This window comes from Typopeltis vanoorti, chromosome 19, assembly GCF_054136105.1.
Source record: "Typopeltis vanoorti isolate ZY-2024b chromosome 19, IOZ_Tvanoo_1.0, whole genome shotgun sequence".
NCBI classification, from domain to species: Eukaryota; Metazoa; Arthropoda; class Arachnida; order Uropygi; family Thelyphonidae; genus Typopeltis; species Typopeltis vanoorti.
In genome coordinates, this window is record NC_143567.1 from 47,099,155 (window position 1) to 47,111,966 (window position 12,812).

The 12,812-nt window shown below is 33.5% G+C and overlaps 1 protein-coding gene across 1 annotated transcript in view; it reads right to left on the reverse strand.

Moving 5' to 3' along the window:
* LOC150096067 (prefoldin subunit 3-like) overlaps positions 1–12,812 on the reverse strand; it is a 72,057-nt gene that overhangs the window by 6,958 nt on the left and 52,287 nt on the right. The window contains exons 4-5 of the mRNA XM_090408949.1: positions 10,427–10,525; positions 3,281–3,419 (exon numbers count right to left, since the gene is read on the reverse strand). Of these exons, the coding sequence (XP_090265075.1) occupies positions 3,281–3,419; positions 10,427–10,525 (238 nt within the window). The remainder of the gene's footprint in view (positions 1–3,280; positions 3,420–10,426; positions 10,526–12,812) is intronic.

A 12,812-nucleotide genomic window follows, 5' to 3' on the forward strand; every position in this document is an offset into this window, starting at 1 on the left:
CGCAATGGCAAAGTTGTGGCCATGTGCAAGGGCGTCGAGTGCTTCAGGTTTCACACTAAGTGACGACAGGTTAACTACTGTTTCGGTAGGAAGTTGCGGTTTCGAGATCGCATCCTTTTTTAAATTTCAAATTTTTTGATGTGTCGATCTTGTACTTTTTTAAATTCTTTCTCAGCTTAAATTCTAACTCAGCTATACAGGCACTCGAAGATGACCTTTCAAGCGCCTTAAGCCATGAAATTTGGTCGATTTTACACGACATCTCGTGCACTGCAGCGGAGAAAGAATTTAAAAAAGTACGAGATCGACACATCAAAAAATTTTCAGTGGCAAGCCTTGAAGAAAACATTGATTGATTGAGCCAGGAGGCATGTGATAAGGTTGTCCGTAAGGATAGAAAAATCAGAACTCCATGGTTCCTTAAATTATATAGTGGAAAAAAAAAAAAAAAAAAAACAGGCAAAAGAATAACCTTAAAAACCAGCAGAGGAAGCACTAATTCTATAAACACAAAGTTTAATGATTAAAAAGAAAGTGACTTGAAATTGGAATAAACAGTTGTTATGAAGTAATTGTATAAGCTTACGAATCAAAACCTGTCAAATGGATTTGCATTCAAATAAGCTACTATGCTAAAGTTTGCTATGCTGATTTCAAAAAGAAAATATCCAGGTTTTTCAAATACGAAAATATAATAAGTGCTTTACGTTACGAAATTTATAAAATTTGAATAAAATAAATTAAAAAACAGAAGAAAATGAAGGAATGTCTATATAAAGGAACATTTTATTCAGTCAATCTTTATTTCAACAAATTTTTTTTTAACAAATCCTAAAACATATCCCAACTCAACATCAGAGTTCAAGATCAGTACTATCAACATAAGAAGCCTGAATGGCAAAAGGAATGGAACTAACAGAAGAATTGGATAAGTACCAGATCAACACAATAGGGGTGATTGAAGCAATAAAGAAAAATCAGAACTCCATGGTGGACACAGGAAGTTAGAGGCAGTGAAGGAAAAGAAGAAAGCATATCAAAGTTCATGGCAAATAGGTCAGCTTGTGCTCTTAGAGAATACAGAGACAAATGTAAGAAAGCTAAACACCATGTAAAACTAGCTAAACAAAAGTCATGGGAAGACTTTGGGTAATCAAATAGAAAATAAATATCAGGAAGGTGGCAAAATATTCTCGAGGCTGTTGAAAAACCTCATAAATGGAGGAAAGCTCTAAAAGGAATTAGAGATGACAAAGGCGACATGAAAACTGAAGAAAAAAAATGCATTTTTGGAAATTATGGAGACAACTACCATGTTTGAATAAAAACTTTAGTTTACTATTACTAAAATTTTACAATTCGACATTTCGACCTTTATGTCAAGGTCATCTTCTGGAGCGTACAAATATACACAGGAAACAAGCTATACTACAATCATACTGGTTCGTTAAAGACACTGACTAACCGCTACCACAATTGTTGGCCTGACCTCTGGTGAAAAAAAAAAAAAAAAAAAATTATACATCAACGCTAGAGTCCTATTATTTGTGTTGTCTACTATATACATATATTAACATCATTCCAGCCAGTTGGAGTGGAATGGTTTCTAATAATAGCAGATTGGCTAGAGTCCTGACTTATGTTGAATCTTTCAAATTAGGTTGGCTGAATGTGTATGCCATCCAGATCCTTGGAATTTTCATACCATCTTTATTGTTGATATTTGGGTGGTTTATCAGGATTTCACAGGATGCTTTAAATTTTCTTTCGTACCATGTTTTTGTGCGGTGTAAGGAGCAGGTGCTTTTCCAGTTGATTTGGTGTAAGGTGTTGAGTGCGTGGTCTGAGAGGCCTGCTTCACCATAATGGTTATATTTAATGTGTCTAATGTGTTCTTTTTTGCGTATAGGGATTGTCTGTCCTGTTTCACCAATGTACGGTAAGTTACATTGTTTATGAATTCATAAACAATGGCTATAACAAAAATACTGTCAATAAAATACTCTATAAAACCACAACAAAAACGAATCTAGATTACAGTAAAACCATAGCCATCCCATACATTAAAGGGTTATCAGAAAAAATCAACAGAATCCTACAACATTATAACCTCAATGCCACCTTTAAACCACCCACTAAACTTAAAACCATATTCAGCTCCTCTAAGGATCCTCTCCTCCCATTAGCACATCCTGGAGTCTATTGCATCCGCTGCACCTGTAACTTACCGTACATTGGTGAAACAGGACGGACAATCCCTATACGCAAAAAAGAACACATTAGACACATTAAATATAACCATTATGGTGAAGCAGGCCTCTCAGACCACGCACTCAACACCTTACACCAAATCAACTGGAAAAGCACCTGCTCCTTACTGGAATAATAGGACAAATAATAGGACTCTAGCGTTGATGTATAATTTTTTTTTTTTTTTTTTTTCACCAGAGGTCAGGCCAACAATTGTGGTAGCGGTTAGTCAGTGTCTTTAACGAACCAGTATGATTGTAGTATAGCTTGTTTCCTGTGTATATTTGTACGCTCCAGAAGATGACCTTGACATAAAGGTCGAAACGTCGAATTGTAAAATTTTAGTAATAGTAAACTAAAGTTTTTATTCAAACACGGTAGTTGTCTCCATAATTTCCAAAAATGCATTCGGATCACCGTGCAAGCCTAAAAGAAAGGATGAAGAAAAAAAATATTCTTGAGGTATGGAGTAATTACTTTGAAAAATTGCTAAATGAAACAAGCAGTGATAGCACTGCTTGTTTCGTTTAGCAATTTATTTTCTAAATTGCTAAATATGTAACATATGATACATATCAATAATAGAAAAAAGAGCAGCACTCATCATTTAGTGGTAAAAAAATACTCAACAGGCATGCAATCAGGAATATGCATCCATATACTTGAAGTAGAAAAAGTTCACTAAAAGATTGAAATGTGGAAAGTAGGAGCAGATGATATTCGACCAGAAATGCTCAAGTTTAAATTTTTAGGAATATCCTAAATCCAAATTTCCTACAAATTAAAACAGGTTGAAATTAATTTAATACGTTTTGCATTCTTCCAAATGGCATGTGTATGTGTGTGGAAGATGTAGAAGAATGCTATAACAATGTTACATATCAATAATAGAAAAAAGAGCAGCCCTCATCACTCATTAAGTAACATTACTCAATCCCGGTGTTTTTTCTGGGGAATTTTTTTTAATGTGAGAAATACTGATAAGAATATTTCTTATCTAAAAATATCAACAGTAACAGACAAAGGATACTAACTTCTGTAGTAGTAAGCTGGTCACGCAAAAAATCTAGGTCATCTTCCAGCTGAGAGAGGTTTTTTGAAGCTGTCTGAAGATTCTTTGTTAACAATGCTTCAGCATCATCAACTGTATACTCCAACATCACATTAGCCTAAATAAATACACAGTACAGCATAAATATACATTGACAGTTAAGAGAGAAAAATAAAAACCCTAAGACTATCCTTGAAATCTAAAATTTAATACGTTTTAAATTTTAAATTTAATTTAAATTTTTGGTTTCATCATCATCATTAAATTCCTGCCATGTACCCTCAAGGGGTGTACAGGATATGACAGTACTACATGAAAAAATTACATCATTACTAACTTCCTATCTACAATTTTCCTCCAAATCAGTCGGTTACTTGTCAAGACTCCAACATTATCAGATCTTATATTTCTATCGTCTAAGGCACTTTGTACCGTATCAATCCACCTATATCTTGGTCTTCCTCTGGGTCGTTTTCCTGCCAACCTGGCAGAGAACACTTGTTTTGCTAATCTTTCCTCTCCCATTCTATTTAAGTGACCATACCACCTGAGATTAGCTCTGCTAATGCATTCCTGGATGCTGACAATGTCAAGTTCTTTCCTAATATCGTCATTTTTAATATGATATTGCCATTGATGCCATCTGTTCACGCCTATAATCTTTCTCAGGACTCTCATATCTGCGGTCTCTAGTCTTTGGTCAAATATTTTACTTCTGACCCAGCTATCCATAAGTTAAAACTGGTTTGAACACCGTCTTGTATACAGCTAATTTTAGTGTTCCGACTAATTTCTTTCTTATTCCATATGAATTTATTCAACTGACTTCCCACCATACCAGCTTTGTTGATTCTGTTGTCTATTTCTATATTTAATTTACCATCTTCAGTAAAAATCATGCCTAAGTAGCTGAAATGTTTTACTTGTTCCACAGGTTCTCCATTCACAACACAGTTGACATTTTCAATGATTCTGCCTATTTTCATTGTCTTTGTCTTTTTATTGCTGACCTTCATACCATATCTATTACAACAGCTATTCAATTTAGTCAGAGAATCTTGCAGACTTGTAGTGGATTTATTTAGAAGTATAACATCATCCGCATAAAGCACAGAGCTGACTTTAACATCTCTAATTTTGATATCATGTTTAATACCACTTTCCTTCATAATGTGATCCATATAGATAATGAATAACAGAGGGGATAATGTACATCCTTGTCTCACACCAGATTTAACATTAAACCATCTTCCTGTACTTCCTTCAATTCTAACTGCTGACTTACAACTCAAATAAAGACTAAGTATTGCTTGATATAATGCCCCATTGACACCATATAACAGAGTATTGAATAGCTTCTCTCTTGGCACCTTGTCATATGCCTTTTCCAAATCGACAAAACTTAAATACAGATCTTTGTTATATTCCCATGCTTTCTCGACTATTTGTCGTAAAGTGAAGATCTGATCCTGACAGCCTCTATTTGGCCTGAATCCAGCTTGTTCTTCACCAAGCTTTTCTTCAACAATTCTTCTCAACCGTTTCTCAAGTATACTTGCATAAATCTTGCCAGTAACACTCAGTAGGGAAATACCTCTGTAATTCTCACATTCAGTTTTATTTCCCTTTTTATATATGGGTACTATGAGAGCTCTACTCCAATCATCGGGAATTCGTCCCTCTGTCCAGGCTTTCTGAACTATGCAGTGCAGCCACTGTAAGACTCTTATACCACCATACTTCAGCATTTCTGGTCGAATATCATCTACTCCTGCTGCCTTTCCACATTTCAAGCCTTTGATGGCTTTTTCTACTTCAAGTATGGATATGTATTCCTGACTGCATGCCTGGGCAGTGTTTTTTATCACTGTGCTCTCATCACTGCTTGTTTCATTTAGCAGTTTTTCAAAGTAATTACTCCATACTTCAAGGATATCTTTTTCTCCTTTTTTCATATCACCTTTATCATCTCTAATTCCTTTTACAGCACTCTTTCCTCCATCCCTAAGCTTCTTCAACAACCTCCAGAATATTTTGGCACCTTCTTGATATTTATTTTCTATATTCTTGCCAAAGTCCTCCCATGACTTTTGTTTAGCTAGTTTTACACACTGTTTAGCTTTCTTACATTTGTCTCTGTATTCTGTAAGAGTAAAAGCTGACTTATTTGCCAGGAACTTTTGATATGCTTTCTTCTTTTCCTTCACTGCCTCTTTAACGTCCTGTGTCCACCAGGGAGTTCTGATTTTTTTATCCTTGCACACAACCTGACCACATGCCTCTCTGGCAGAATCAATCAATGTTTTCTTCAGAGTTTGCCAATGAATCTCCAAGGTTTGATTCCTGTTCTCAAACTCTTTCATTTTCTTTTCAATAATCTTTCTGTATTTTAGTCTACAGTTCACATCTGAGAGCTGCTCAACTTTTATTCGCTTTAAAACTTTCTTATATGTTATTCTTTTCAATATGAAATTCAATTTTATCCTGCTCAAGACTAAATAGTGATCACTTCCAATTTCAAATCCTCTGTACACTCTGGTGTCCTGCACCAGGGAGAAAATATCACTATGAACAATAACATAGTCAATGAGACTTTTCTTATTTCTAGCCTCTTCTCTCCATGTGAATTTGTGCACATTTTTATGTTGGAACATGGTGTTAGTAATAACCAGTCCATGTCCTGAGCAGAAATCCAACAGATATTTGCCATTATTATTAGCTTTGCTCTTTTCTCCAAATTTTCCCAAAATATTTTTGTATGTCTCACAATCATTTCCTACTCTGCTATTTAGATCCCCAACAAGGACCAACTTTTCCTTTTTCATTGTGTCAGTTGCTTTTTCTAAAGCCTCAAAGGGTCAAAGCTGTATAACTGAGAGGAGACCTCCACATAGCCTTTAAAGGAATGCAGAGAACCGACCAGGACTTCTGACCTAATGTTCAATCCTCACCTTCTCGTGGTGCACCCTGTTGGGTATCTACTTTGATACTGAACGAACGAGGATGGGCTGGCAATTTGGGATTTAGCCGACCAAATTGTATTCTTATTGGTTAAACCAAAATAAAAAATGATGATAAAACATTTTTGGTTTCAAGGTTTAGATAATGTAAGAAACTCACCCGCTCTAAAGACCAAACATTTTTTCAAGCCACTTAAGGCCTCCCCAAACATCTCTACTACAGTGGCATTCATATCCACAGCATATTGATTAGATGTTTACCCACCAGGACAACCAGGCTGGTTAAAACAACCTAGTTTACTAATAGAATAACCATTTTCAAATACTGCCAAATTAAGTGTATTCAAGCTTCCCTTCATGCACTTGTATACTAGCAAATCCATTCTGCTAAATCTCTGAAGGCAAAAAAACTGTTAGCCTATCAATAAAAAACAATAAAATTAATTTATATCTTCCTTAATTTAATAAGATCCTTCAGCCTGATGCAGAGAAACTAAATGCTGGATATCTATCTGGTTTGTATTTTGCAAGGAACAAGTGAAGGTCTCCTCTTTCAGTGATTTTAAGACAGTTTCTCTGTTTGGTGACAATATGATTCACAACACTACAGCCTGATTCCACTAGAGATTCCATGAGGTAAAGAAAGGTAGGAGTAAATTAAATATAATTTCCCACATATTTGAATATAAAGCAGGCAGTTTTTAATTTTTTTATTTTATTTTGCCAAGTTTTTGGTATCCATCACTACTGAAATTCGATTTCCTCTCTTCATTATATTTAAGTTCTAATAGTATTTCTTCACATGTTATATCAGCCTCAGCAGCATTTGTAGTAAAAGTATTCACCATCGAGTCATACACCTTCAAGTTTAAAATATCACTAAATCATTTTTCTATATTCAATTTAAGTTTGTTGATGTGACTGCTGAACCTTTTAATCTCCTCTGAAGTTACATCATCTTTTATTGATAGCAATTCTGGAAACTTATGAAATTCTCCCTTCAAAAGATTATCATGGAAAAGATATAAATTTTTGCAACTGATAAATGTTATATTGGCTCCCCTGAAGCTGCAGATTAATTTCATTAAATTTCTTAAAAACGACTGCCAAATAAAATGCATCATGCTTTGTTTTTAATTGTTGACAGAGATCAGCCTCATTTTCACTTTCAAAAAACTGTATGAAAACAGAGAAACTGTATGTCTCATATAATTCAACGAAATGAGTCAAGCATGCACCATTTGAGAGCCAATGAACTGCTGCTGTGTAACAGTAACCTAATAAATTGCTCAATGTCCTGGCACAGCTGTCAAAATGTTCTATCATTTTTGGCATCCGATTTGATCTTATTTATAGCCCTAATTATTATACTTAATGATGAATGAAGGCTTTACTTAAATGTTTTCCTACAAGATGTTGCCTAAGTACCACACAAGGAATACACAAAATGTTTGGCACTTCCTCCTTCAAACAAGCAACAAAACCATAATAATGACATTGTTCGAGGCTTATTATTTTTTGCAAAGTACGATTTCACAGAAGTGAATATTGATAATCCTTTTGTATCCGTAATAACATTCAAAGTGAATAACATTTCTTCTTGCAATGCACTGTTTTCATCAAGGTACCATACATATGCCATCAATAAAGCATTATTATCTGCAATGGTAGACTCATCCAACTGCATGGAAATTGATGAGTTTTAGAGAATAGCTATAAGTTTATTTTCAACACTAATTGCTATTTCATCAATGAGTAGCCTTATCGCTAAGGAGCAATGTTTTATAACTTCAGTTGGATCCTGATGCATTACAGTTGAGATAAATTCTTTGATAGAGGATATTATCAAAGTTTCTCCAATGTTATAGCTTTTACCATATTTTGCAATTAATTGTGATATATGATAAGCTGCAGTTAATCCATCTTCATTCTTTACATTTTATTTCTTGAATGATGCAGTTATTGAAAATATTCAATGGGCTTATCTTTATCTTTTGGATGCTTTGTAGCAAGATTTTCTCACAATCAACTTGGTTTCATTGCTTTGTTAGAAAATGTCTTGTGGCACAGTAAACACATTGGAAGCTGTTTGTTTGTAATAGATTCGATGAAACCCATCTTCAGATACTCTGGTAAATAGTCACGAGTATATTTCCTTTTTTGAGACATCATCATCATGCATATCAAGATTTAGGCCTAGCGTGGCCTGTTCTGGCCTTAGAAGTCATCATTGAATCTTTTTTTTTTTAGAGACATGGATTCACTATTTGTGCACAATTATTCAAAATACAACAGAATAATAATAATATGAAAAAATCAGAAATCACATCAATGGCAATATCATGCACTTTGTTTTATTTTATTGTTTTATGTAAAATATGTAACTTTTTTCTTTTTTTTTTTCAATTTAAATATTAGTGGGCGGTAAGGAAATTTTACCCTGACAAAAGTTACAAAAGTGGACGCCAGGTATTAAAAGGCAGAAGAGCACTGATGTAGGTTGTAATGTAGCTTGCATATACATGTATACTCCAGACGATGATCTTAACATGAAGGCTGAAACGTCGAGTGATTATTTTGGTTTATATTAAACTGAAGTTTTACTGTAACACAGTAGTTATTTCCATAATTTTTAATAATGAATTGGAACTACTAAATTAACTTAACATAAACATCATTCAATAGGTTTCATTTATATGCCTGTTATCTTATAAATATCTATTTTTCGTATGGAGAACGAAGACATCCTAACATCCAAAAGGTATGTGCAAAATTTCTTTTTCTATTAGTCTGTATATATTTACCTCTAAAATACACTTATAATGCCCTAAAAAATTCTTGAGTAAAAAGCCAATGTATTTAAAATAAGGGACACTCCTAAATGGAAACAGGCTAAAATAGCCGTATAAATAATAATAATCTATTTTTCTTTTCTGGGGGGGGGGGGGGGAATTGCTTAAGGCAAATAACTCATTACAAACAGAATAGCGTGGCACAGATATGGTAGATAATCCTGATATCTCTCAGGTATAAGGACAATATTACTTAAGTCAAAGTAAATACTGGTAAATATGGTATGTGTTTTTCCTCATGATACAGTTTAATGGAATACCTACAGTACAAAGATTCATTAAACAGCAGGTTTAATCATTTCAATATTTCATCTCTGCCACTCTGAAGATGTCTTATTTTCAGGAATGCAATGTTAAAATTATAATAACACACAAGAAACAATAAGTGGAAGAAATGAAATTAGACTAAATGAAGATAAAGTCTTATGAGGGGATATTCTCTATGGGTGCTGTTGGCTAACCTTAAATGTTGGGTGTGAGGCCTAAGAATTAAACCTTCCCAAAATGCATCTTATAAAGCATGAAAGCATTTATTCAATGTAGTATCACAATTATATTTTTTGATGGTCTGTTTGACTGAGTGATCAGTGCATAAGTTCTGCAAATCAGACTATGTTTGTATACTACAGTGGGCATGGACATTTTGTGAATAGATGAATTTCACTGCCTAGTAAAAGATTGTCACTCTGCTTAGATAACCTGAAGTGGCTTGAAAAAGTTCCACAATTTGTCTCTAGAGTAGAGTTTTTCCAGATTATCTGATGCTTATCCCATCCACAGTACTATTACTGTAGACTAACAGCCTTTTTTGTAAGTGGGATGCCATCCAACCAACAAGGTTGTTGGTTTGAATTTTCATCATAGACATATCTTTAGGTGGTAGATGAATTCATCATATATGAAAAATTCTCAGGTTTTGTCTCTTTGGTCTCCAGGATGGAGTTTTCAAATTATTTAACCTTAGCACACCTACTGTACCAATGTGCTAAATGTTTACAACTTTTTTTTTTTATAGATGGAATTCATACAAAAAAAATGTTTTTAAATAAACCCGAATCTTCATTGGGCTGCACATTCCCAACCAAAAAAATCCCACTTGACAAGTTCCAGTATTTTCTGGATCCTAAATTAACACAACTCTTATACCAAAGAGTTATAAAAGTACCTTACACTCTATTGGTCCTTATGTTACTAACAAGTAAGTGAACAGTATATCCATAGACCTGTTTTTTTCTTCTTGACCTAAATTAGCTTTTGTTTTTAAAAATATATAAAGATATACCTACTGTATTATAAAGAATATATATACTTACCCCTAGCCATAGACACACTTTATCAGTAGGTGGAATTTTTGCTTTGACATAGACTTGATCTGACAACAAAAAATGAGTATCTACTGTTTGTTCAGCATTCTAGGAGGACAGCAAGGGAGGAAAAAAAAGGTCCTAATTCAAGTAGTTATAAAAATCACATGCATATAATACATATAATTTCATATTCAGTTAATTCAATTTACCTTATAATATGAAATAAATCCTACTCATCCCTCTCACCAAATGAATGGTTTAGCATATTTCTAGTCTATTTTCAAACAGCTAATTGTGAATTTAAATAGAAAATGCCAATTGGATGGATTGTTTAATTTAATTATTCTGAACTTCACAAGAATAACCTTCAGAGCAGTCCAGATTTCAGAGCCTACTTATTTCATTCCACAGCAATGTTATGTTATTCTTGGTAGAGGAAAAAAAAATAGAAAAAAAAATATATATAATAATAATAAATTAAAAAAATAAAAATTTGAGATAATGCAACAAGAAACAGTCATTAGCAACTAAGAGATTATCTCTTGGCTTTCAACAGAAAGTAAAATATCTACATATTGATCAAAATGCAGCTCAAATAGTTCTGAAACTGAGTTTAAATCTAACTATGCCAAACTAAAACCATAAAATCAGTTTTATGTCACTTCATCTCTTTATCAATGTGAGCTACCATATCTTGATATTAACTTTTGAAATGTTTTAGAGGTATGCAATTTTTAGTATACAAAAGGCACAAAAGTTCCACCTCCTGGTTATTTTTTAAAAACATGGGGTATGTGTGTGTGGGGGGGGGGGAAATAATAATAATAAAAAAGAGTATTATGAACTGGAACCACAGACATATATACAGGCAGTCCATGACTTATGTAGGAGTTCATCAATTTCTTGATATGTACCCCCAAAGAGGTGTTCAGGTTACTATGACAACACTACATGATTTAGTTCACATTATTATTAATCTTCTATCCACAGTTTTCTTCCAAATTAGTCTATTACTTGTCTTAATGTGTTAGATATGACAATATGCACTGCAATATTGTCATATCTAACACATTTCGTTCTTATGTATCTAACATTTTGTTCTACGTAGGAGTTATGTTATGTAAACTTCAAAGCGCTTTAATACTTAACTCGAATTTTACATAAATCCAATTTAATCCCTTTATCTGTTAATCATACCCTATTGCTTGCGAGTTTATAGTACATGTATTGGTTATTGGTAATGTATTAACATGTTTTAAAGGTTATTTCTGTTAGTTGCAGTCATAGAATTCACTATTTGGATTTCAATATGTAATTATTAATGCAAAGTAATATAATACAGTATAAGAAAATTTTTTAAAAATATTTAATTTGACTGTTTGACCTGTTGTATGAAATTATCAAGAGATCACTAAATAGCGACTTGTTTCTTCTCTTCACTCAATAGCAGATTAACGCTTCATCTATTTCTCTTTGGACTTGTAAGAATGATGAAGCATTAAGATTCATGAAAATGATAAAAATATATAACACACAAGTACTAAAAATATAGCATGTTGGTCTATCTAACAAAAGGCATGTGAATAGCATAGATGGGTTAAGTAAAATTTCTATAATTCACCATTTTTCTGGCCCTTTCATAATAATCTGAGCAAGTCTGAATTTAAGTAAGTTGGGGACTGCCTGTATTTTCATATTTTGAACACGGCTGCCACACCTAAATATGATGGGCAATTTATAATGATGGTATATGTAATATTTGGAAAAATATTCCTATAATTTTCCTAGCAGAAGGGTGATTCTTAAGGAGAGGTGTCTGCTGAAGAAGTATCCTCTCTTCTTCTCCATTTATACTAATAGATTGAAATTTTCAGATGTTCAGCATCATAAGAAATGACTTAAAAACTTGTTTGAAACTGCCTCAGCAATGCAACTAGAGGTCTAGAGAAAGGGACAGGAGAAAAAAAAAAAAAACTGCACTCATTTGGCCATTTTTTTGCTGTTTTCAAAACAAGCTAATTCTTTTAAGAACTTCCATAGATTAATTGGTTTTGATATCCTTGGTTAGAATGACATGGTTAATATTCTACCCGATATTAACCATTGATTTGAATTCTATCTAGGATGCAAAGAACCTTTATCACAGCTTTTCTTTATTGCATTCATCTGAAGGCAACTTACTGGCTTCACATGGAGATGGAAGGGTTTTTCATTCCTGCAAGACAGGCAAAACTGGTCAAACACACAAATAGTTGGCCATATTGCACTATACAGATAGGATTAACCACAATCTGACATTGCCTGCCAGAGAATGACAAATGTAGAATCCCTTCCCTACTTTTGACCTTCTTTGGCTCAAGTTTTCTTTGTCACATTTATAATTTAGCACTCC